The sequence below is a fragment of the Boleophthalmus pectinirostris genome, unplaced genomic scaffold, assembly GCF_026225935.1.
Source record: "Boleophthalmus pectinirostris isolate CB_2022bp ecotype Guang Dong unplaced genomic scaffold, ASM2622593v1 HiC_scaffold_15, whole genome shotgun sequence".
Taxonomy (NCBI): Eukaryota; Metazoa; Chordata; class Actinopteri; order Gobiiformes; family Gobiidae; genus Boleophthalmus; species Boleophthalmus pectinirostris.
In genome coordinates, this window is record NW_026571070.1 from 9,444,776 (window position 1) to 9,472,221 (window position 27,446).

Below are 27,446 nucleotides of genomic sequence, written 5' to 3' on the forward strand. Positions count from 1 at the left end.
TTTTAACGAATTATTATCTGTATCCGGACACACTGATTTTATTTACTATTTGCCACCGGGCGATTGCTTTATCCCAAACGAAATACACGGCTTTTACCTCGGCGCATGCGTAAAAGCGAACTGTCAGGACATGAGCAGCAGGTGCCAAAGTGGGTGCCGCATGTATTTTAAAAAGAATTTACGCATTTAAATGATTCAATACCATATTTAAACACGTTAATCAGTCATGTATTATGTTTGTACAAATTATGAATATTAGTGCGATATTTATTGTAAAAAATGTTAAGACGCGCACTGACATCCGCGGTAAACACGAGTACATCTGTGCCAAACTGGAAAACCGTGCGTAAAACGTGGATTTCTCGCAGTTTCGTTTGTTTTTATTGACATTTTGGAGAACAAAGAAGCCGTCCACATGTCCCCGTTGCTGGGCCCCATACGTTTCTCTCGATCCCATTGGTTAATACTGAGCGAAATGTCCTAAAATCAGCGGTGTTCGTGTCTAAACCGGATGCCCTGATTGGCGCATTCATTTGGCGCCTTGAATGAGCCGCTGTCGTAGTGGGCGGTGAACGCGGCGCCGAGAGCAGTTTTTGAACCTTTTGAGCCGAAAAGACCAAATTTGACACTTTGTTTACATCGGGTATAAAATAAAACAAGCCGATTTCACCCCTCAGCCTTACCACTTTGGGGATATAGCGGTTTTACGCGGGAAAAAGTGCTGTTTCTTCAGAAATTTTGCCCTAAAGCCGGTCCCTCGTTGTAAGGAAACTGGGTGCTAGCCGCGGAGCTAACCGGAGCTAATCTCCCAACACAAAAGACAATTTCGCTCGCTGTTTTCGTCTTTACTCCTAAACTCTACATTGGATGAGGACAACCTTTTCTGAACAGGTAAAAGAAGATGTCAACAATGTATTTATGCGTTTAATTAACTTAATTTAGGTTAAAATAAGCCTCGAGTCCTCTTTGTTAACTGTATAAATGTGTTAGCACTGGCTCGCCGAGTGGTGGTGTCCCAGATTGTGATCCCCGGATAGAGAAGTTATATATTACCTTGTTTTTTACATAAATAAACAACTTTTTATTAATTTTAACATTTGTATCTGTTATATTAAAGCTGTATTAAGGCTGTAACTAAATTATAAATGTGTTTCTAAGTTGTTTTGGGGTTCAAACTTTGCTCGTCTATGTAGTTATCTGACTAATATTCTGCACAGGAAATCAAGACTTATCCACAATTTATCTTGATTTGACAGCCCTGACAATCTTTTTGCTCCATTATTATTATTAGGTTGTCTTCTTTTCTTACAATTTAATGCAAAAAAAAAAGTTTACATGTTATAATTTGAAAGGTGTTGTCCTAACTTATATGAATCACTGCATTGTTTGGGAAATGAATAGTTGTTTTTATTTTGTCATTCGCTTTGAGTAAAACTTAAGTAACTATAATGTCTTAAAATCTAAATTGTCGTTATGTTTAGTGCCTCATTGGTGACATTAACAAATTATACTCAGAACTATATTAATGTAATTGCAATGGCCTTGAAATCACAGTATTAAAGGTCAAAATGGATCATTGTGCGTTTTAAGCCTATTATAATGCTGTTACCTCCTGAAAAACACACCTGGAGTTGTTTTGTCTCATTCACACATGTTTGAGTAACACTTTATTACTAGTCTGACCACATCTCCAAAGCTCAAAATGCTCCGTTCGACCTTGTGATGTCACGAAGTGGTAGTTTTCAAGTTAACAGCTTGACCTTTTACCTTTTTAGTTCAGTAGAAATGGGGAATTCTGGGGTTGAAATCACCTAAATGATTCAACTGAAAGTGTAAGGAGTTTAATGAACAAACCAGCGCACTTCCTGTATTACCACATGACATCACAAGGTGGACCTGTATTACCACATGACATCACAAGGTGGATCTGAGTGTTTCCTGTTTGAGAACTAAGCCTAAATATGTGGGGTTTGTGTGAATTAAACATGTGAATGAAACAAAACACAACTTCAGGTTTGTTTTTGATGAGGAAACAACATTATAACACAGATAACAAAAAATAGAATAATATGTTCCCTTTAAACGTGTGAACAAGCTACAGTTAATTAATAGTTAGGACAATATAAAAACATCCAAAATGTGTCATAATAATGCATTTTTAAGATAAATATTGCTACAGAAACGCTGGACACAACTGAAACAAAGCCCTAAAACTGGAGACACTACTGTACTACGATAATATATTTTCAAAAAAGCATGAGCCGTGTTAAAAAATAAACAACAGAATTAAACACATAAGTAGTTAGGTAGTTTGTTTTGTTGATAAATAGTCATAGAAGTTAAAATATTTCAGTCGTAGAGAGTTAAACAAGTACTACTAAATAAAATAACAAAAATTTCCTGCCTTTTTGTACAGAGAAAAGATATGCAGGATAAATATTAAACCCAAATAATTTGTTCAGGAGGGCATGGGACTAAAAGAGTTGTGTTTCAGTGAAGACAACAGACGGTCATTTCAGACTCGGGCTGTTGTCATGGAGACGCACTTTACAGGCTGTGCCACATGTCTGAGAGAAACTGTACTTAAGTGAAGGACGGAAACGAGTTGATTGAGTTATCACAACTATAACTGATTACAGAAAGGGTTGTCGGTTATTAGGAAACGAATGGACCGTGCACAGACGCCAGAACATGAGACGAGTGTGGGTTTATTAAGAGAAAATGGTAATTACGCTAAAAATATGTTCATGTTTTTAATACAAAACCTTGTGTTTGTAGGATGGTCTCATGTGGCGCCACCTGAGTGTCATCTGGGGCCAATTTAGTTTAAAAAAAACAATTTTATGGGCCTTTTATGATCTAAAACTGGTTAATTAAAAAAATAAAGTGCATTGAAATATGTCTACAATTAAAATCTTGTACCTTGGCGTCGTTATCTTCCATTATCTTTCAGAAATATACATGATACTTTTCAATATTAAAGGTGCACTTTGTAACTTTTTGGTTTGGGGCCTGCTTGTTTCTATGGAGATGTCATTGCTCTGCTTAGAATGTCCCACAGTGTGACATTAAACAGCTCAACTTTACATTTATTCAATTACAGGTTGTGTTATTACTTAAAAATACTGGGATTGGGACTGTGAGCGGGGTCGCCTCTCCACAGATCTGACCTGTAACTTGTTCTGGTTTGGTCTCCATGAAGATAGAATGGTTTAATGCCACACTGTGTGACATTCCAGACAAGCAGCAGCATCTACATTGAAAAAAGCGTTTGACAGGCCCTTCACCAGAAAAGTTACACACTGTACTTTCTATCTTTTAATATCTGACATTGTTTTTTTCTGCCCCTGTGGTGTAGCTGGACCATGGTGCTGACGGGGAAGCGGTCGGAGAAGGGCCCGGCGTGTTGGAAACGCAGAGTGAAGTCTGAATACACCAGACTGAGACAGTTGAAGCGCTTCAGGAGAGCGGACGAGGTCAAGGTAAAGAAGTGCACACTGGCATCATCCTAATAGCAAATAAATTCTACAAAATATAAATAAAATGTAAGTTTGTGAGTTTGTAATGTTTTGATATTCAGTCCTGTTAAAGTCATGGAATTTTAGTATCTCTTTCACACAACTACAGCGTTCTCTTCTCATTAGACTGTTGTGATTATTTCCGAACGTCTGCGCCTTTTGTTTACAAGAGACGATAATGAATGCACTGACAGTATTTTGAATGTTAAAAAACTATAATCCCAAACCATAAGGTGAATGGAAAGGGTTAACATTTCATATTTAGGCCTAAAAATCTGATCAATTCTAATGTAAATCCTGGAAAATTCACTTTAGGCCATGAAAAATTTTAGAAATGTTGTCAGTGAAAAAGAGTGGGAACCCTCGATATTAGATTCTCTTGATACGTTCATTGTATTTATTGCATTTTCATCCAAAAATCCCACTGCTTTTTAGGGCCTGTTTACACAAGAAAGCTTGTGGGTAAAAACGACAAAATATTTTATCAGAAGTGTCTTTTGTTTAGACGGTGACGGCGTTTTTGGATCTTAAAAACGCAAAAATCTGAAACCACCCTCCAGAGTGGAAAAGTTGAATACACTCCGCCGTAGCGTTTCCGTCTACACTGCCCAAGACGCAAAACTCTGGTCAGATCTGCTCACGTCATGTACGCGTTTACGTCAGATACATACAGTACACAGAAACAAACATGTCAGATCTTCTTAGAGCTTCCTCTGGCAGCGCTAATAAACTTACCAGAGGCTCTCAACAAATGTACAGAATATGTAGAGATACCATTGCACCATACCAGTGAACAGAGAAGGATCTGCAATCACCTCTGTCAAATTCTGGAAGCACCAGTTTGTCACAGGCGAGTCAGACTGATCTGGACGAGACCTGGAGAACCAGTCGATAGTGGAACAACTTTGTGGAAGGAGGAGCTGATGAAAATGCGCGGTGTGAAAACTTCTGTACGTCCAAAGATGCTGTTGTTGCTTTAAGTACAAACAAACCCAATCCAATTCCACACACTTTTAAGTCACCGTATGCACTCAGATTTCCTCCTGAAAACGCTCGACTAAACGCGGAATAAAAAGTGAAGACTCGACGTCGATTTTGCGTCTTCTGTTCAGACCGTCCTCATATAAACGTAGCCTTAGTGAACAGTTTTTAAAGCTCTTCTGGGGACTGGTGCGGTGAATCCGCCCTGGCTACAAACTTTGTGATACCTGCATAAGATTACTGAACTGTAAATCTATGTTTGTGTATCTGTCTCTATTAAAATTAATAATAAATAAAAATAAATTAGTTCAGTACAGATTATAAAGCCATTTTAAAGCCTACCGAGAATCAGAGCAGTGTGACTTGATGATGCACAGGAACATTAAACATTTTACACAAATTAACCAACTTTGTGTCAGATTTAACCGGCAAAACTTTCTCCAAATTCTCCATTGACATGAAAGGTGCCATTTCCGTTGAACTGGAAGTGAGACCAGAAGAAAGCTTGGTTTGAGAGCGTTTAGAGACAAAAGTGGGCGGGGCTAAATAAAGTGAATAGAGCTTAAGATCAAATGTGAAAAAAACTAACATTACTGCCTAAAATTACCACGAGACTGTGCTCACATGAGAAAAATTATCTTAAGAGGTTTTGTCCCCTCTTGTGTTCACATTTGGACGAAAAGGGTTACGTGTGAGTGAGTTGGATCTCTTACAGTTTCAAAGACTAGGGTGGAAACTAAATTTATTAAATAAAAAATCATCTCATCTTGTGAAAAGAAAAAGGAAATACATTTTTTTCCCCTTAAGTGTAAAATGGGACTAACTGGATCGAATTCCCCGGTGTGAGCAATTTTCTATAATTTCGTAACCTGTAATTTTCAACATATTTTTCCACTTTTCTTCGCAAATTGCTTCTTGATAGGAGTAAAACTATAATTTACATTTACAACAGTTATAATCCCAACAAATTAAGTCCAAATGCACCGTTTATCTTTTCTGGTGGTGGGTCCGCTCCGCTCACTACTTGTCTCCATGGAGATGTTACTGCTTTGTCTGGAATGTTTCTCAGTACGGCATTAAACCTTTCTATCATCATGGACGCCAAACCAGACCAAGTTACAGGTCAGATCTGTGGAGAGATGACCCCGCTCACAGTCAGAATGTCTGTGTTTCTAGGTATTTTTGAGCTATAATACCGCCTGTAATTGAATAAATGTAACATAGAGCTGTTTAATGTTATACTGTGGAACATTCCAAGCAGAGCAATGACGTCTCCATAGATACAAGCAAGTGATGGAGCCCCAACCAAAAAGTTACACATTGCACCTTTAACAATGCATCAGAATCCGTGTATCATTCGTTCATTAGATTTTTTCGGTCTCAGTCCTGGTCTTAGTCCTGATCTTGTCCCAGTCCTGGTGCCGGTCTCTGTACTGGTCTGGTCTTGGTCTCGGCCCCAGTCTCAGTTCTGGTCTGGTTCTGGTCTCAGTCCCTGTCTCAGTCCCTGTCTCAGTCCCGGTCTCAGTCCCGGTCTCAGTCCCGGTCTCAGTCCCGGTCTCAGTCCCGGTCTCAGTCCCGGTCTCAGTCCCGGTATCAATCCTAATCACCCGACAGTCTACGTGGGTGCACCCCCGGGCCTGTCCCGACACTCAGTCCTGGTTTAGTCCTGGTTTAGACCTGGTTTAGACCTGGCTTTAGTCCTGGTTTAGATCTGGTTTAGACCTGGTTTAGACCTGGTTTAGACCTGGTTTAGACCTGGTTTAGACCTGGGTCGGAAACGGGAAACAGCTGTTATGCGTTTTTTCCATTATTCATTTAAACACAAAATCGAAAACTGAAAAAAACAAATAGTTATCAGTTTTTAAATTTTGGTTTTGGAGACAAATAAAGAAGAAAATTGTTGTTGTTTTTTTTGTTTTTTTTTTTATTTTTGGTTTTCTTATTTTTGGTTTTATTTTGAAAAACAAATGAACAAATGATAAACGGATTCATCATGAATGGTTGGTTGAAGTTCAAGCATTGAACGAAACACAATCACACCATTTTCTAATATCCCGTGTTTTGTTTTTGTTTTTTCCCCTTGTCTCGTTTCAGAGCATGTTCAACTCAAATCGTCAGAAGATAAACGAACGCACCGACCTCCTGAACGAAGAGTGGAAAACCCGGCGCATTCAGCCCGTTCACATCATGACCTCCGTGAGCTCGCTGAGGGGCACCAGAGAGGTACAGCTCATATTTATAACATGCAGACTGAAAAATTGCTCTGTGAATTTTTTATTAATATTATATATCATGTTATATCGTTGTTCCCTCATCAAAAACATGCCTGAAGAGGTTTTAGATGTCGTCCATGTGTGTTTGAGTATTTTAAAAAAGTGAATGATGAGGGAACGGGCAAAGTTAAGGCAAGACAAGTTTATTTGTACAGCACAATTTGTACACAAAGTAATTCAAAGTGCTTTACAGAATAAGAAATAAGAAAACAAATCAAAACATAAATAACCATCGTAAAATTAAAAAGAGAGAAACATTAAATTAAAGAGAATTTAAAATGTTGTCAAATCGATTTCGCATAACTTTATTTTTTTTAAAGCCACGTCACTTTTTTAGCCACAAAAAAACAAATCAATGCTTTAATTTTGGTTGTTTATTGCACTGAAAAACTGTAAAAACGTGTTCTTACTCTGAGCAGGCTTGCATCTCCACAAACCTGACTCTTATTTGGCCTCCTCCTGCTTGTTTCTATGGAAATTTTGCTGTTTTGTCTATAATCTTCCACAGATTTGGGATAAAACCTGTCTATCTACACGGAGAATCTTCCAAATTATAGTTTTATCTTCCTATTTCCTTGGAAGTTGTATGCTGTGGCTTTAAATTTTTCTTATGGGTTCACCTGTGTGTCTTTTGTTTGTGTTGCATTCAGTGCACGGTGGACAGTGGGTTTTCGGAGTTTCCGCGGCAGGTGATTCCTCTGAAGACTCTGAACGCCGTGGCCTCGGTCCCGGTCATGTACTCGTGGTCCCCCCTGCAGCAGAACTTCATGGTAACTCAGAAAACACGTGTTAATAAACTCAAATTATTCTACTATTACAGTGTTACTAACCTTATGTTTTAGTGTAATGAGTAGTCTAAACTGTCATATGCACTTTAGTTCATATATTTAAGACTTCGGTATACAATTTTGCACTAGAATTTGCCCGATTTTGGGTGCGATTTGCTTCTCACATGACCCGACTTTGTGTTTTCATGTGCGATTTTGAAGCCGCCGCTCCTCGTGTTTGTGGTGTCAGTGTGACTCTGAGCCGCTCTGTCACATTAAACATCCGTAAACGCTACGATAACAGCCGATAAAACAGAGCGTCAGGGGCAGAGGAGTGACGGAAACAGAGACGCAAGATACTCAGGAAATAAAAAAGAAAGAAAATAATGAGACTTGATTACTCTCCTCTTGTAAAGTTGTAAATTTAAAGTTCAGCATCTCATCCACATTATCCATAGAAATTGTTCTCCGCAAATAATGACCCCCCAGTCCACAAAACCGTGCTGTGAATCCAGTTTGAGTCTTTCTTTAAGAGTAAAAAGGCCGGAGTAGTTCCTCACGTGTGTCTGTTTACATCCACAGAGCGCACGGATTGAGGTGAAGCTGCAGATTAGCGATAGTGTCTCTACTTCCTGCGCGTTTTATCTCCAATCTTTTTTACTTTAAAAATCATGTATTTGAAGTTTTGCACCACATTTCCCGAATAATAACTCAGTTTTGACTTGTATCTAATCTAAAAGTGCAGAGCTCTGATCTTTTGAACACTCAAGAGTCTCAAAGCGAGTCATTTTACTGTAGACAGGAAACATTTGATGCAGTCGCACTCACAACTTGTTTCGCAGACAGATCCCGCTGCAGTCTTTGCGATCGGAAATTTTAAGTCTCATCAGATTCTCCTCGTGTCTGTGGTGTGCGCTTTTTGTGGCACGTTTAAAAAGACCGAAAAATTCTGTAGTGTGTGGCGGCTTTTAGTCTTTTCTAGTTTTTTTTTATTTTTTATTTTTATGAAGTTTAGCAGCAGATATGACATACGCAGAGGTAATTTCGTAACTGTTACCTAGCAACCATAATGTAAACAAGGGCCAAAACATGTCTAAAATACACACTAGTTATGATTAGACTAATATTTAGTTAAATTAAGGTTTAAACTGTCAGAAAAATGCCTTCCTTGTGTGTAAATTTTGGATGGAGTTTTCTGTGTTGAGTAGTAGTTGGTAGAGGGATTCAATTTTAAAACTCACCACTATTTTTACTGTATTTTTGTATTTTTTTTCACTTGTTTGTCTCCATGAAGATGTTATTGCTTTGTCTAGAATGTTCCACAGTAGAGATTAAACCTTTCTGTCATGATGGAGACACCTACAGGCTACATTACATTTCAGATCTGTGGAGAGGCGACCATATTCACAGAGAGAATTACTGGATTTTTGAGCAAAAGAAACTAGGGCTGTGCAAAAATATCAAAATATCGATATATCGTATCGTTTAATGTGATGATACAGTATCGATATCGTGGGTTGCTGTATTAATATATCGCCAAGAGTATTTTTGGGGTATATTTTACTAAATAATTTTGTGAAAAAGCTACAGTTGTGCTGCTTGTTTTGGAGAAAGTTCACTTGTTTATACGATACACTTGACATTTTTGCTGTTTTGAATAAAATGGGTGTTTTTCATATGAACTTAGTGGGTTAATAAAGACTTTTAGTATCAGAGCCATGATTTAGGCTTTGTTTTTTACTGAACAATATCGAATCATATTGAATCGTAAGCTCACTGTATCGAAAACTGTGTCGTATTGTGGTCTGTATCGGCAACTTCTTAATGGTTCAGCCCTAATAGAAACACCCGTCATGAATAAATGCAAGATAGATGTGTTTAATTTCATAGCATGGACCATTCTTGGCAAGCAATAACTTCTCCACTTTTCTCCACCAGAAAAGTTACACAGCGATCTGTCCCACCAAACCACGTAATAATTCTAAAAACATGAAAGCCCTGAAAGTTTATTGTTTTAAGGTGGAGGATGAGACCGTGCTCCACAACATCCCGTACATGGGCGACGAGATCCTGGACCAAGACGGGACCTTCATCGAGGAGCTGATCAAAAACTACGATGGAAAAGTTCATGGGGACAGAGGTGAGAGATGGTATAGAAATCGTTAAAGGGCCCATATTACGCTATTTTCATACTTTTTTAAACGTTATAATGTTGTTTCCTCGTCAAAAACAGACCTGGAGTTGTGTTTTGTTTCATTCACACATGTTGAATTCACAAAAAAAAGCTTCATATTTAGGCTTAGTTCCGCTCTCAAACTGAAAAAAAATCTTGTGTTACAACTTGTGATATACAGGAAGTGCTCCACTGTGTTTTTCACTAGAATCATTTATAATAGATAATTTCAGCCCTGTTATTGCCAATCTTTAGTGAAGTAAAAGCAAAATGTGGCTGTTAACTTGAAAATTGTGGCTTCATGACATCACAAGGTGGAACAGAGTGTTTTGAGCTTTGGAGATGTAGATAGACTAATAATAAAGAATTACTCAAACATGTGTGAATGAAACAAAACACAACTCCAGGTCTGTTTTTGAGGAGGCAGCAACATTATAACATGACTTAAAGCTCACAAGAGTAAATTTTGTGTAATATAGAACCTTGTCTCACTGTTTTTGTTTATTTATTTTGACATCTTAAAGGTTGTATAGAGGATTTTCCAAGGAACTAGAAATCCAGCGACTGTTTGTCCTTTTTCAAATGTTGCGCATGCGTGAAACCACCCCCCCTCCCCTACAGCTCCCTACGTAGAAACGCCTCCTCCTTACGCCAGAAACAGGTTTGTTTACAGCCGGTGCGCTGCACATGACTTGTAAGCAACTAACTACAGTGTTGGTTAGGCAAGGCGGAGAAGTGAGGAGCGGGTGCGCGGACATTTCGTGCGCGGACGAGAAGTGAGGAGCAGGGAGAAGAGCGGAGCAGGGAGAGGAGAGGGGAGCGGTGCGCGGAGATTCCGTGCCCGGAGAAGTGAGGAGCAGGGGGAAGAGCGGAACGGGCAGCGGTGAGAGGAGCAGGAAAGGGGTGCAGAGAAGGTTGCGCGGAGATTCAGTGCGAATGAACTAGCTACAACACGCAGCAGCAAGCGGACTCTTTCTTTGCCTTGAAAATTACGTTTTCAGACATAGGATATCGCTTTCGTGTCCTGAAAAACGTTTGACTAGCTCTTGGAAATAAAGTACGTTTTCATAATAAGCAGAAGTGACCTGTCCAGGAGTAATTTGGCGACCAATGCGTCAGTCTTTAGACCCTGCGTCTGCTTCAGTTGCGCCATCGCTGGAATGAATCTCCAAGAATCACCTTAGTTTGGCTTCGCTGCTTTTCCCCTTGTCTTCTTCTTTCAGCGACCTCAAAAACGGACTTTCTTTTGCGGCTAACTGCTCCTGGATTCTTGTCGCCATTGCAACAAACTTTGTGCAAACTGCAAGGAAGATATAGGTCAAAAAAAGCCGCTAAGAACTGTTGCGTTGGTGGAGTAAACAGCGTCTGTGCGGCTTGCGTCTGTGGACTGCGTGACAGGCGTACGTAAACCACGTAACGGCAGCGCGCAAGCAAGTCAGTTACGCTAGAAACGTAGGGAGTTTGATTGACAGCCTGTCAGCTAACAGATAACGAGGCAGTGTCGTTATCTTATTGGCAAATGTTTAGCCCCACCACGTCCAGAGTTGATGAATTTTTATTCTCTTTTTTTTTGGTCATCATAATTACAAGGCTACTGCACCTCTATAATGCTATCATTGACAATTTGAAACAAAAAAAAATCCTCCATACAACCTTTAAGTCAGGGGTGTCAAACTCATTTTGGTCCGAGGGCCGTATCCAACCTACTTTGATCCCAAAGGGGCCGGATCAGAAAACTCATGGCATATAAACCCCAAAAATAACAATACGTTCAAATATTTGTGTAGAGAAACGCAAATCTATTACAGAAATCTTTTTTTAATTGATGAACTCTTTCTTTTACAAAATATTATAATATTAGGAACAACCTGAAACTTAAAAAAAAATGCAATTTCAGCACAATGTTTTAACAGTAACTTGTATGTAAATAGGAATAAGTCCATTTTTGTTATAAAATCCTGCACTCGGCTCCACTTTTCACATTTTGGACATTTTGCTGATGAGGGTGTTACCGTCAACAGTCAAAACGATCGTCCTTTAAGAGCGTTTGGAAAGAGACAAGTCTTCATTTGTGCTGCTCTGGTGGGAGGGGCCACGTACAGAGACACTGGAGACGCTGCTGTGCTCAGCACCGCAGAAAATTAACAAGATTTTAATAGAAAATATAATTAAAATATTTTAGTAGAAAATCAGCCGAGGGCCAGATTAAAGGTCTTGGAGGGCCGGATCTGGCCCCAGGCCGTATGTTTGACACCTGTGTCTTAAGTCAAGGGATGTGCAAAAATATCGATATATCGTATCGTTTAATGTGCTGATACAGTATTGATATCGTGGGCTGCTGTATTGATATATCGCCAAGAGCATTTTTTGGTATAGTTTACTCAATTATTTTGTTACAGCGCTACAGTTTTGCTGCTTGTTCAGAGGAAGGAAACTCGTTTGTGCAACACATTTGTCATTTTCACTGTTTTGATGATCAAAATGGGCGTTTTTCATTTGAACTTTGCACAAGAATTGGTTTAACAAAGATTTTTAGTATCACAGCCATGATTTATTACTTTTTATTGAATCGTATCGAATCGAAAGCTCACTGTACCAAGATATGTACCGTATCGGCAACTTCTTAATGATACCCAGCCTTAATCTTAAAACCTATTCACAGGAGATAAGCACAACCTGGAGACGTCTGGTAATTTGTACGAGATAAGTCCATAAATTACTCTATTCTGGCACTGACACTGAGACTGAAAGAGAAAAGAACGAGGAAAGAAAAGAAAGAGATAGAAAAGACGCGCAATTACAACCAAAAACACAGAGATGCAGATTCGCACGGGACTAATATTATCACCGGATGTCTCTGTTTTCCGAAATATAGTAGGTAATTTGAGGCGGAATTTTGACTTTACAAATTACAGACCTGGCGTATTCGCTCAGGATTAGGATCTCACGCATCCTCTGCAATTATTACACATCATCAAAGGTCCACAGGTCATACTAATCCCGTATGAATAGTTAAAGTCACAGTAAATCTTAAAGCAGACCCATAATGGACTTTTCAGATCTTTTAATTGTCGTAGTTGTTTCCCCTTCCTCAAAGTTGTTTTTAGAGTGATTCCTGCGTGTTTGAGTCATCTTTAATCACTTATTTTCAAGACTCCATTTTGCCTACTAACTATTTATCAAACACGAGCACAAAATGAACCGGAATTAGTTCATTTTTAAACAGTTTGCAGTCATCCAAAGTTACTCCTTTCTTTCTTTAAGCATTCAGAGCATCCTAATTATTCACCGCGATGAGTTTATAAACGCTTTTCACAACTTTCAGAGATTATTTTGACTATTAAGCGTGACTTATTTTGACCTTAAGAGCTGCTTATACAATATATCTGTACTGGAAGACACAAATTTTGCTCAAGTATATAGGAAAAATCAGGCACAAACCCTTTTTAAAATCTTGTAAATTCTCTAAGATATACATTTTTTATGTCTATCTCAGAGTGTGGCTTCATAAACGATGAGATCTTTGTGGAGCTGGTGACTGCGTTGGCTCAGTACAGCGACAACGAGGAAGATGACGAAGAGGAGGAGGCAGAGGCAGAGCTGTGTGATGGGAAAGAGAGACCAGAGGACCCCAGGACCAACCACGAAGGTGCGGGGGTTTAAAGAGCATGTATTATTATGTCTTCTGAGCTGTTATTATGTCGTTTCCTCATTACAAAACCTTTAATTACAGATAAATATATGACAGATTTTCAACGGTTTTAGTAATTATGTTTATATTTCTGTTTTGACCAGGTCGGACCAATAACAATGTCTCCAAGAAGTTTCCCTCTGACAAAATCTTTGAGGCGATTTCCTCCATGTTTCCTGACAAAGGGTCGATCGAGGAGCTGAAAGAGAAGTGAGTTTAATCGTCTGGTCTGGTCTGGTCCTGACACGTGTGGACCAGCAGCCTTCTGTCATTCACCAGTTTGAATCATTTGCCAAATTTGTGTGAATCATGCGAGTCATCAGCCTGAATATTTAGTCCGTAATTTGACATTCATTTTTAAGTTAAAGCCACAGTATGTAATCTGTTTTGCCAAACAAGAGGCTAAAATAAAAGCATGATTTCATTTTGGTTGTCTCTATAGCACTGAAAATACAGAAATCTTTCAGTCCTTTCCACAAACTTGACTCTTATTTGACCTGGAGGAGGATCTGCTTCTTTCTATGGAAATGTTCATATTCTGCAGTCACAAGCATAAAATGTGTCTATCTCCATGGAGAATGTTCCAAAGTATAGTCTTAACTTTCTATTTCCATGGAATCTTACAGTTTCTATCAAATTTAAATGGTGTTTTTCGGAGTTGCACCATCCAGAAAATGCATAATGGAGAAGAAAAAAACATCTAAGTTTCACTTTTTGGGGGAAGTTTATTTTATAAAATCAGAGACCAGGAACTAACATTTCCTCTTGAAAGACAAGTTATAATAAAAACAATAGAACAGAGAACAACAGACTGTTAATGTCACATATGAACAGTTCTTCAGATAAATATAAAATAAACAACAGAACAAGTTTACCTCCATCTCACTCCAAATCACTACATCCATTGAATTCTTCATCCTCGGTGTCACTTCTGAGCAACTCCACGACCTCCAGACATAAATGGACCGACTGGCATGATACAGACAGGACAGAGGCTCTTTCTGCAGGAGACATGCGCAGTAGAGCCAAGTGACAGTGGTACTGGAGTAATAGGAGTAACAGATACTGGCACACAAGACTAGAGCGCCATCTCAGTGTGAAAATTTTAATATATAAGTCGCAGGAAACACCCAAACCATGAAAAAAAGTGTGAGTTATAGTCAGAGAAATACGGTACCAGTTAGATATCGTGTTTTCACAAATGTAAAAAAACAGCCCCTAGTTGTGTTGTACCAACAGTCTGACTCTCTCTTGTGTCTCAGGTACAAGGAGCTGACGGAGCAGCAGGTCCCCGGGGCGCTGCCTCCTGAGTGCACCCCAAACATCGACGGACCAAACGCTCGATCGGTCCAACGCGAGCAGAGCCTCCACTCCTTCCACACACTGTTCTGTAGACGCTGCTTCAAATACGACTGCTTCCTCCACCGTACGTACTCATATACTACAGATACTACTACTAATACCACTACTACTACTTCTACTGTTACTACATCATGACTCATTGTTTTGTGTTTTAGCTTTCCACGCGACACCAAACACCTACAAAAGGAAAAATCTGGAGAATTTGGTCGACTCCAAACCGTGCGGCATCGACTGCTACATGTATCTGGTGCAGGTTTGTGTCAAATACTCTGGTCATACTTTGTGTTTGCAAAGGCAGAATTTAAAGGTTCACTGTAACTTTTCTGGTGAGGGGTTACTACCTGCTTGTGTCCGTGAAGAGGGTATAGTAGCTTGGCCAGAAATGTTCCACTGTAAGGCATTAAACTTGTACTTAATCAAATACAGGTCTTTTTACCTTTTAAAAATGCATTCTTGCGGGAGCGGGGTCACCCTTCCACAGATCTGGCAGATCTTTTTTTGTGAAATGTGATTTTCTTCGTGAGGTCATTCACATTTCCAATTAAATGTGACTTGTATGTGATCTCCAGTGTGAACATTAAACGCCCCAAAAGTGTCCTCCATGTGCACTGGATGAGACAACGACGTCACACAGCTGAGCATGCTCAGTGTTTTTGGAAGTAGCTTAAACATGGACACTAACATTGAGCACCTGGAGATTTTAAAGTTGCTCTTGTACTGGAGCCAGAACATGTGCAGCTTATTTGTTTTAAGGAGGAGATTGAGAAGAAGGACGAGGTTTTTGGCCGTGGCGTTTTGTGGGGCAGTGGTAGCAACGCCCGTAGAAATGAACATGTGGGCATATGGAGTTCATACGCATTGTCATCCGCCATGGTTGTAGCTTTCTTCTGACTCTTGTTACTTGGTGATGATGTGTAGGTGGGATGAATGTGACCTGACCGTTCAGACTGAAGTCACATGTCAAAAGATCAGATATGTATCTGTTTTAGGAGCACATATCCAAGTGTCCTGGGTCGCATTTGAAAAAAATCTGATCTGTGTCATTCAGACTGTCATTAAAAGATCAGATACAGGTCACATAGGGGCCAAAAAATCTGATTTGGGTCACTTCAGGCTGCAGTCTGAACGTAACCTTATTGTCCCTTATTGTGAACTGTTGGAGAGGTGCACTGGTGTAGAGTTCGCCACCTGCTTGTCTCCGTGGCGATATTACTGTTTCACATTGGTAATTCCACAAGTTAATGGCCAGATCTGTGGAGAAGCAAGCCTGCGCATGGTAACAATTCACATTTTTAAGGTGTTTTTGAGCTATAAAACACCTTTAATTAAATAAATGCAAGGGAGATATGTTTAATGATCTACTATGGAACATGGAGACAAGCAAGAAGCGAACCCTCCACCTTTAGAAGTTACACAGAATGCCTTTAAACTTGGTTATAGAATTCACTATTTCCTGTATTTTTGTACTTTACTTCTCTCTTTTTCACACTAACTGCCACTTAATTGATGTAAAACTGTGATAGAGTTACCAGTCACCAAACTAAGTAATAATTAGTAAAGTTAAAGTGTGTACATCAGGTTTTCATGTTTTCGTTTCTGTGTCTCTGTTTGTTCGCAGGACGGGATGGTGAGAGAGTACTCCTCCGGAGTCGTGGGCGAGCGCGCCAAGACTCCGTCCAAACGCAGCGTGGGCCGTCGCCGTGGTCGCCCGCATAGCAACAGTCGCCCCGGCACCCCCACGGTCTCCTCGGAAACCAAAGACACGGACAGCGACCGGGAGGGCAGCCGGGAGGACGAGCGGGAGATGGGCGGCGGCCGGGAGGAGGAGAGGGAGAGCGGAGGGACGGAGGGAGAGAGGGAGACGGAAGAGGACGACAAGAAGGACGACAACACGAGCAGCTCAGGTAAAGGCCAAGATGAGGAGAAAGAAAGAAAAAGAGTAAAAGAAAGAGTGCAAATGTGGAGGGCAGAGTAGATTGAGAAGTATTTAGCCCTATTTGTAAACTCAATAACATTTTAGACTAGGACTGTAATTAAAAATGATTGTTTAAAGGGCACATATTAGACTTTATTTTTTTTATCATAATGCTGTTTCCTCATCACAAACATACTTGGAGTTTTGTTCAGGCATGGAAATCTCTTACCTTTTCTGCAAAATTTGCTGTTTTAAAGCCAAAACAGGTGACCTACGTGAATTGTGTAGATTGGATGAGAAAAGTTTTTTGGGGGGTAGTACCAGCGTGTATTACAGGGCCGGATAAATTTCTTAAAACATTCTACCTGTCCATCTGCCTCACGTCAGCGCGCCGCTCCTCGCCTTTTCACGCTCTCGCTCCCCCCTCTCCACTCGATCCTTAGTTCGCGCTGATTTAGAAGGGCAAGACATAACCCGAAGCAAAAACTAATCAAAATGTATGCTACAATGTTGGCACAGCAGGCCTACAGCACAGAGCAGACCTACTGCAATGTCTGGGCTGAAGTTTGCCTCATAAAATGTCAAATAAATCTGGGTTTGTCACAATGTACGCTTGGTAAGTGTGCAGAGGCTAAAAACTACTGTAAAACCAGTAAGATAATGTAACTGATGTTAGGAATTTGAGAAGAGAAAAAGGTTTAAAAAGCATATCCTCTTTATTCACTTTTTTCACAGTTTTCTGTAAAGTGTCAGTAGAAGTTCTCTTAAAGAATGGGTTGTCAAACTGTGGGTGAGGGTCCAAAAAAGGTGCACATAGTGTTTAATTGCAGTTTAACTCGATTTGGTCTCAATGGGCCGTGGTCTTGCTCTTGTCTCGGTTTCGACCATTAAAAGTCTTGGTCTTGTCTCAGTCTCAGGACTCTGTGGTCTCAGACAGGTCTTGGTCTCGATTAGTCTTATCAGCCCAAAATTGATGCCCCAGAACTACCACTTCAGGACATCACAAGTTGGAAAAGAGCGTTTTGAGCTTTGGAGATGTAGACAGAATAATACAGGATTGCTCAAATGTGAATGAAACAAAACACAACTCTTGGTCTGTTTTTGAGGAGGTAACAACATTATAACACGGTTTCAAGCTCACAGGAGTTAATTTTACCTAATATAGTACCTTTAAATAAAGCAGATGTTACAGCTGACATATGGAAAGCACTTGACCGAAAAGACAGAGGTGCACACTTCCCTGAGCTTTGATTTTGAGAAATGACCCATGGAACTATCTGGGTTTGTCAAAAAATATATAAAACTAATTACATTTATTGCCCAGCCCTTGTCAAACAATTGAATGTACAAACAAATTAGGTTTTTAAAATACTTTTCTAACCATCCTTTATGTCTACAATCCAGATAACCTTTTGTTATTGTTACTCCACTCCATCCTCACAGCTCTTTTCTGAATGTTGCGTTGTTTTGTTCAGAGGGAAACTCTCGGTGTCAGACCCCTGTGAAGCTGAAGCTGTGTGAGCCCGAGTCTGTGGAGTGGAGCGGAGCTGAAGCGTCTCTGTTCAGGGTCCTCATCGGGACATACTACGACAACTTCTGCGCCATCGCCCGCCTCATCGGGACCAAAACCTGCAGACAGGTCAGATGAGAAACACAAACTTTACTCTCACACGATAACTGTCATAACTCCTGTATCGAGGGATTTAACAATAATCTTTGGGGTCTATTTGGGTCTATATTGTGTGGAAATTTTCTTTTGTTTCTTAAATTTCTTAATTTTCTTTAAAAAAGTCCTGTCCAATCCTGTCCAAGCACTCAAAAATGCACTGTTTGCATTTTGCCAGTTTTGTTACGTCATAAGTAAAAATCTGGATGTTTTTAAACCCATAAACCATCATCTGATTCATGTTAAATTTCATTCACAACACATTTCTCCATTAGCACAGCACATGTGGCTTAACAGCTTAATTTCCTAAAACCAGAGGCAGGTGTTTCAGTTTGTAAAGTATATTTTCCAAATCCAAACATTATTTCAGTTTAAAAATATGAAATACTTATCCACAGGTGATCAGAACATGTTTAAAAGGGAATTAAAGCCACAAAAAAAGCATCTTAAACTGTTTATCTCTTTCATTTATATCCGTACATGTTCTTTTGACTTTCAGGTTTACGAGTTCAGGGTGAAGGAGTCGAGTATAATCGCTCGAGCTCCGACCGAAGACGAAGACACGCCCCCGAGAAAAAAGAAGAGGAAGCACCGACTCTGGGCCACTCACTGCAGGAAGATCCAGCTCAAGAAAGGTCTGATAATAATAATAATGTGACATTTTTTATTACATGAAACATTAACAAAGCAAGAGTCACACTGGGTACAGTTACATGGCCTGGAAAATCAGATAACGAGAATAATCAGATAACCCCATAATTAAATCTTCACCATTAGGCTTCACAATATAAGAAAAAGATGTGATATTCATTAACTATTATTTTAACATACGTCTACAATAAGTTCACTTAAAAAATGGAAATGCTTGTACCAGACAAACTGTCAAAACGGGATCTAACAATAACCGTAATATCGTGATATCGTATCGTCAAAAGTCTCACAATAATATCATGGGCTGTAACAATATATCGAATTACAAGTTCCTTTGCTTAAATTTATGGTTTTATAGTAGCAACAGTTTATGACCATCAGAAACTACATATCCCATGATTCATTTCAGTGCAAACAACATGAAGTAATATGTTTTTTACTTGAATTCTTGGGATTATGATGGAAATAATTCACACCAAAATCTTGTCAGGGTATTTTAAAAGCAAAAAAGTGTCCTATCTACAATTATATCGCAATAAATATCGTACCGTGAGATGCATATCGTGATAATATCGTACCGTGAGATTTGGATATCGTTACATCCCTAATTTTTTATATAGTTTTTTTCATTTCTGTCTGTACAATTTAGTTTTTAGAGCTTGGTATCATTAAGAAGTTGCCGATATGATATAGGCCTCGATGCGATAAGTTTTTCGATACATTGTACTTTTGATTCAGTATGATGATATATTTCGGGCGTTTGACGTGAAATAAACTCATAGCAAAGTATATCGAAGTGCCTCGGATCTCCCTTTTTTTTCATCCAGTAAGTCATTTGCCCACTGATTATTATTATTTCACTTTAGCGGTGATCCAGCGAGCGCTCGAACTGCCATCTACTTCTTTACACGATATATTTCAAATCGATTCGATACAGTTCACTGAAAAATAAAGGCTAAATCATGGGCGTGATACTAAAAGTCCACTAAGTTTGTGCAAAGTTAAAATGAATAACACCCCTTTTACTGAAAACTGTGAAAATGTCAACACAATTGTCGTTCTTACACAAAATAAATACCTAAAATTGCTCCTGGTGATATATCGATACTGTATCATCAAATTAAACTATACGATATATCGATATTTCAGTATTTTTGCACACCTCTATTAGTTTTGGTTATTTGTCCTATAGATTACTCGCATCAGATGTAACTTTCAATAATCTGATAACTCCAGAAATCAGACAATGATCAGAGTTTGAACATTTCCTCTGCATCAATTGACGTTGTGTTGTTTTGTCCTCAGATGGATCGTCCAATCACGTGTACAACTACCAGCCGTGTGACCACCCTCGGCAGCCGTGTGACTCCTCCTGCCCCTGCGTCACTGCCCAAAACTTCTGTGAAAAGTTCTGTCAGTGCAGCTCCGAGTGTGAGTCTGAACAGATTTAATTACTGTCTGGAAATAACAACTAGAAAATTCTCACATTATATAGCGTCAGTGTTTAGTTTCAGACAATGTGTTGGATTTATATAGCATCTTTGAAGACCCCCAAATGCAGTTTACACATTTAGGCCTGTCACAATAACAAATTTTGAAGTGTGATATATTGCTGAAGTAAGTATAGATGAAAAACTATAAGACTGAAACTAATTTATGCCACTGACACAATAATCCAAGAGCAGATTTAAACCTCAAAAACTGTTCTAAATCCATTATATTGTTAAAAACTATGAGCTGAAAATAAATAAACAGCAGATTGAAACACTTTGGTACTTAGTTTGCATCTGTAATGAGTCATAAAAGTTATTAATTCAACTTTTTATGACTCAGATCTCATAATAAAGCCAGAAAATAACCAAGAATTTCCCAGTAGTACAAAGAAAATGTGCCCAAGATAAATATTAACCCTAAAAAAATATAGTTCCATTTATCACATATTGAACAATAAGTTGATATAGTAATTATATTCAATTTGCAGGATCAATATCGGCTTTCAAATAGTGGTTCAGCTGACTGATGTAATAAGAATCTTTACTGGTCATATTCAGGCCAGAAAGTCTCGTAATGTTTGAACTTTTATTCACACAAAGTTGTTCTGTGGTTTACTTGAGAGATAAATAACAGCTACAGAACATGGAAAATAAATGCAATTTTCAGTCTCTGCGCTGGTATCTGTTGATAATAATAGTAATAATACATTTTATTTTTTAGGTGCCTTTCTGAACACTGAAGGTCACATTAGAACAATAAACAAATACAAAAGCATAAACAACATTAAATACAGTTTTAAAAATACAACTAAAAGCATACAGTTAAAGCAGGACAGTGCAGCTATAGTCTGGTGGAGGGAATAAGCACCGTCTAAATAGTTGTGTTTTGAGTGTTAGATTTGAAATATGGGAGTGTGTCAGTGTTGCAGAGGTCAGGATCGGCAGATACTGAAAGCTTTAGTATCTGAACTGGTATTGGAACTGAAAAAGCTGGATCTCTATTTCTCGTGACATTCACAGTAGGTGTTGAGGTAAAGTGCGTTTAAATCAGAAAATTTGAGACTAATTTTTTGACTTGTGTTTGTGTTTTTTCTCAGGTCAGAACCGTTTCCCCGGCTGCCGCTGTAAGGCTCAGTGTAACACGAAGCAGTGTCCGTGTTATTTGGCCGTGAGGGAGTGTGACCCCGACCTGTGTCTCACCTGTGGAGCCGCCGAGCACTGGGACAGCAAGAACGTGTCCTGCAAGAACTGCTCCATACAGAGAGGGGCCAAGAAGGTACTACTACAAATACTACATATACTACTACTAACATTAAAAGTCCGGTGTGGATGAGACTATGTTACCCATGATGCACCTGTTGGAATTGTAGTTCTAGAAAGCTCGTGCCTACGGTGGCCGGCAAGTGCACTTTTACATTTCACAACACACATTAACAAGTTTGAAACAAATTTACAAGTTTACAAAACATTTGTACAAGCACCGAGACAAATTTACATGTGGCAAAAGCACAAACCGAAACTTATAGATCTTTTTCACAATGGCCGGAAGTGTCGCGATGTAGGGTAAATGTAACTTCCAGTTAATGCTTTTCTGTGGCAAAATATCTGTGAAAATGTCTGGCGTATTTTCCACCAACTTCACAAATCTGCTCCATCACCAAATTTTTATCCAACAAAGTCGAAAAAAGGATATATTCTGTCCATGAAGAATTTATCCACAACTATCAAGGTAAGAAAGACGAAAACTTAAAGGCGAACAACGACGATGCATTACTGAACTACTCCTGAGAAAACTAATGGTCGTTCATCATTTCCACTTTTTAGGACCTTGCTTTTCCATCAAAAACTTTCTGGTTAATTTGTTTCGGGGGTTTTTATTCGTGTTTTTGCCACATGTCAATTTGTCTTGGTGCTTGTACAAATGTTTCATGTTTTTTGCAAAAATGTGTTTCATGAAACTTGGAATTTGTTTTCAAGATGTAAATGTGTATTTTATCAGTAAATGTGATTTTGTTTTCAAACTAATGTGTGTTGAGAAATGTAAAAGTGTTTTGCACTTTTCAGCCACCGTACGTGCTCCACGAGTTTCATGCCGTTTTATTATTGTGTAAGGAGCAGAGCCTGGTGTTGGTCTCAGACCTCCTGCGTAATCTTGTGTTTGAGTACTGTGTGCTTTCAGACGATATAACCACACCCACACATGTAATTACCAAAAACATTGCTTTAATTTTACCTGCTCCCTCCTCCTAAATAAACATCTCACTGCTCTGCAAGTGGAGCTGCCTGTTCCTTCTGACCGAGGAAAACTCAGTTGAAGACAAATCATTGATCAGTGCACACAGTACCTTACAACAAACATACTGAAAGAACTGCTCCATACAGAGGGGGAGCTAAGAAAGAACTACTATTAATAATAAACTAGACTACTAAAATCATGGCCTTTTCTGTGTGGAGTCTGGCTGGGTTTCCTCTGAGCACTCCAGTGTCCTCACCTGACATCATGTTGATATGTACTGTATTTTCCGGGCCATTAGACGCGCTCTTAAGCCTCCAACCGCATCAAAAAACGACTGCACGCCCCACAATCCAGAGCACCCTATACACGAATCCACTCGGGCGTCCCAGCACGACTTCAGTAAACTACAGAGGACCCACAGAGCACGCAAACACACACGGAGCAGACGGCGACCGCGCAGCGAAAAACACCCACAGACACACTCATCACTCCACGCCGACGAGGAACGGAACGAAGGAACGAACCGGAAAAGCGAGCGCAATGTGCCACTTCTAGACACGACTGAACAACTGAGTCACTGCGAACACGCCGACAATCCAGTGATCCCAGACAGCACCCTCCCTACACGCCACAACTGAACAAAGCCCAGAGTCACCGTGAACGCCACAAACAAACAAAACCACTCACCCATCCAACTGTTGTGTTTCATTTAAAGTCCGGTGCTGTTTATTTGTGAAAAAAGTTTGAAAATAGACCATTTAATGACAGTGCACCTTATAATCCAGAGGGCCTAATAGCCCGGAAAATACAGTAGCTCTCTGAACTGAGTTTTACACATGAATCTGGGATAGACCAGTCATGTTTGTTTGTCACCAGTTTCCCCACAATATGCTTAAAAAAACATAACTAGAAGTTTAACCAGTTTAATAACTTTTAATAATGTGAGTAAGTGTAGATTGTGTTTCCCAGGTGTGTGTTTGATTCTAATAGATTCATTCTGTATTTCAGCACCTCCTTCTGGCTCCCTCTGACGTGGCCGGGTGGGGCATCTTCATCAAAGAACCGGTCCAGAAAAATGAGTTTATTTCAGAGTACTGTGGCGAGGTGAGAGACGCCGCGAGCAAAGAGTTTAGAAATGCAAATATTTAGAGAAGATTATTACATAAACTTTATTTGTTTTTCAGATAATTTCTCAAGACGAAGCCGATCGCAGAGGAAAGGTCTATGACAAATACATGTGCAGCTTTCTCTTCAATCTCAACAATGGTAAAATAAAAAACTCAGGAAATATGTATAAGAAAGTATAATCTGTACTGTACAATTATCATTTTGCTCACAATTTTTGGGTAAATTCTCTTTTAGATTTTGTTGTTGACGCCACGAGGAAAGGCAACAAGATCCGTTTTGCTAATCATTCTGTGAACCCAAACTGCTATGCAAAAGGTAACAGTGTTTTTCGAATCAGCCGTGACAGCTGGCATGTGTTCAGTTCAGAGTTCAAAAACATAAAAAGAAAGCGCCACAGGACCCAAAGCAGAGTTCAAGAAGAAGGACTTTGATGAATTTTGTATTTTAAATTATTAAATTGTTTTTGTTGATTGTTGTTTGCAGTGATGATGGTGAACGGAGACCATAGAATAGGAATCTTCGCCAAAAGAGCGATTCAGACCGGAGAGGAGCTGTTCTTCGACTACAGGTTGGAACCAAATACATTTACACAACACTTTCTTTTTTTTTTTTTTTTCTTTTTTCTTCCCATAAACATTTTATATAAATCACAGGGTTCCCTCAGAAATCCTGTAAAAGTCAAGGAATTTTAGTATCTCTTTCACACAACTACAGGGTTCTGTTAAGTTTTCATTAGGCTATGATTATGATTATTTCTGAACGTTTGCGCCTTTTGTTTAAAAAGAGACAATAAATGCACTGACAGTGTTTTCAATTAAATTAATCAGTTAAAGAACTACAGCTCTGGAAAAAAATAAGAGACCACTGCAAAATGATCAGTTTCTCTGATTTTACTACTGATGGGTATGTGTTAGAGTAAAATGAAAAAAAAATTATTTCATTCTATAAACTACTGACATTTCTCCCCACATTCCAAAGAAAAATGTTGTCATTTAGAGAATTTATTTGCAGAAAAAAAAATGGTCAAAATAACAAAAAAGATGCAATGTCTGGAATTCAACAGACGCTGGAATGGAATGGCTGTCATACATGTAGAGATGCTGATTTCAGAAAAAAAAATGCAGTGGTCTCTTAATTTTTTTCCAGAGCTGTATAATACCAAACCATAAGGTGAGTGGAAAGGGTTAACATTTCATATTTAGCCCTAAAAGTCTGATCAGTTCTACACATGTAAGGTGTCGTAAAATCAGGGAAAATTCACTTTAGGTCATGAAAAAGTCAATGTAAAGTTTTGAAATTTTGTCAATGAAAAAGAGTGGGAAATCTAAAATCAAATCTTGTTAACCAGTTTTAAATTTTAAAAAGATTTCCTCCTTGTCTTCATGGAGATTTCATTGCAAGTTCCACACTATGGCATTAAATCTATTTAGTGTCTCCACGGACACAAACAGGTGATGCCCCCAGTTACAGGTCATACAGAAGTGACCCCCCTTCTGGTATTTTGTGCAAAAATAATAAAAATAATCGGCCATAACAGCGTAGCCACGGGATCTTAAAAGTCTTTTAAAAGGTCTTAAATTTCATGTTCCTAAATTAAGGTCTTAAAAATCTTAAATTATGTTTTTTCTCAAAGGTCTTACATTTCATTTGTCTATTTTTTGTAAACTCAACCGGGCTGCAGTGCGATGTTAAATGGAGGGAAGGGGAAAAAAAGTGAAAACATGTAACAATTTGGAGTATGCACAAACAACACTTGGTTTGTCTTGTTAGAATGTTATAAATGTTTTTTGGCCATTTTACAAGCAACGCATACGACTATAAATGAGTTCTGAATGAGATTTTGTTAACTTTTTTTTTGTTTTTTTGTTTTTTTGTTATTTAAAGCAGTGAGTAATGGACATTGTTAGAATTGGATCTGGTGTTTTTCGCCCACATAATGGGTGCGATGTTGGTCTTAATTTTCATTTAAGTGGTCTTTAAAAAAGTTTTAAATCTGGGGTAGTCAAACCTGGGGATAACCTGCATAAGTATTAGTCCCTCCTACATTTTGTTCAAATCCAGAGGGGACAGGAAGAGACTCTAATCACGCTCACAGGAAGATGTTTGGAAACATGTGGATGATGACTTCTGGTGTAGTTCGCAACACTGGGCATGTGATAAAACCGTGGATTCAGCAGCAGCGTTTTCACAACCTGCCAAAGTTTTCCATGAAGGACTGGACTCTAATCGCATCTTCAGTGTCACTTTTACAGGCAACTGGATGGAAATGTTGATCTGACGAACATAACGAAACACTACAATGACATATTTAAGTTTTTTATTAAATTAGGCAAATTATAATCCACAAATTAATAGGCAGTTTATAAAAGTAAAAAATAAAGAATACAATGACATCTAGATAAAAAAAAAAAACTGGGTAATTTTCTCAGTTTTCCAGCCAATAGAGCCCAAAGGAAATCGTCATCCGCATGTTTCCAAACGTCTGCCGGTTTTGTGACGTAAACGTGAATATCGTTTATAGGACAATAGTGTGAAAAACAACAACAAGCTCCAAGAGATGATTCAACCACAGCCACTAATTTGTGTCATGTGTATCTCAAATGCAGACAACATCTCCTCTCCAAAACTCTCGTAACAGTTAGAACAGAATATACAGCTTCTTTTTTCTCAGATAAATAATAGTTTAATTCTTTGATTGTTGATTTTGTAGTAACTTCATTACATTTATACTTGCAGATATTTTTTTAGCTCACACTTCTCTTCTTCTCTCAGGTACAGCCAGGCCGATGCTCTGAAGTACGTCGGTATCGAACGTGAAATGGAAATCGCCTGAAAATCTACCTCTGACTCTTGGGCCTTACTCACCACAAACTCAAATCAGGAAAATACTGCCACCGTTTGTACTTTTTTAAATATGGGATTATTTCACCAAACTCAAATGGACTTTAAACATGTTTTTTACTCAAATACAGTGAAGAGACCAAACCAAGTCTTACTGTTGTTTCCGTTCAAACTTCAGGGACCAACCTCCTCCACCAGCTGTTTTTCACACAATCAACTTTATAATAATCGTTTTATCAAATTGCTGCGTATTAAGAAAATTTAGGATCATTTTGGGATTTTCAGAGCAAAGTCACAACAACACGTCATCAAATTACCAGCAAAACATTTGATGCCTTGAGAAATTATAATGCTTTATTTTGAAATTTTGAAATGTAAAAAAAAAAAAATTATGGTGCAAATTTCTGGAAACAAAATGTCTAACTTTGTGTTAATATTATCTATTTTAATGGGAAAAGGTCACAGCCTTAAAACATGTTTTTTCTTTGTTGGTTTTATTTGAAATTTTACAATAAATGAATATACAAACTGTACTTCTGTTTGAACGTATGTTTTCTTGGGACACAAACTTTTTTACGATATATTTGTCATGTTTCTATTTTCTTTATTGACTTAGTTTTTCCATCAGACAAGCCTATAACAGAAAAATGCAATATTGATTACCACAAAACAAAATGAAACAAATAGTTGTGAAGAATGAGAGGATTCAAATCTACTTATGTAATTACACATTTGTAAAGTTTTAAAAAAC

General features: G+C 38.7%; 1 protein-coding gene across 1 annotated transcript; it reads left to right on the forward strand.

Annotated features, from left to right (window-relative positions):
* Nucleotides 1-251: 251 nt before the first annotated feature.
* On the forward strand, nt 252-27,228 carry ezh2 (enhancer of zeste 2 polycomb repressive complex 2 subunit). The gene is made up of 19 exons (XM_020922779.2): nt 252-891; nt 3,359-3,482; nt 6,594-6,722; nt 7,423-7,542; nt 9,559-9,679; nt 13,209-13,361; nt 13,508-13,613; nt 14,666-14,829; nt 14,921-15,018; nt 16,384-16,669; nt 18,156-18,319; nt 18,846-18,981; nt 20,303-20,428; nt 21,588-21,766; nt 23,735-23,830; nt 23,911-23,992; nt 24,089-24,169; nt 24,338-24,422; nt 26,627-27,228. Exons 2-19 carry the CDS (start codon nt 3,366-3,368, stop codon nt 26,685-26,687), a joined length of 2,304 nt encoding a protein of 767 aa, XP_020778438.1. The 5' UTR covers nt 252-891; nt 3,359-3,365; the 3' UTR covers nt 26,688-27,228.
* Nucleotides 27,229-27,446: the final 218 nt, after the last annotated feature.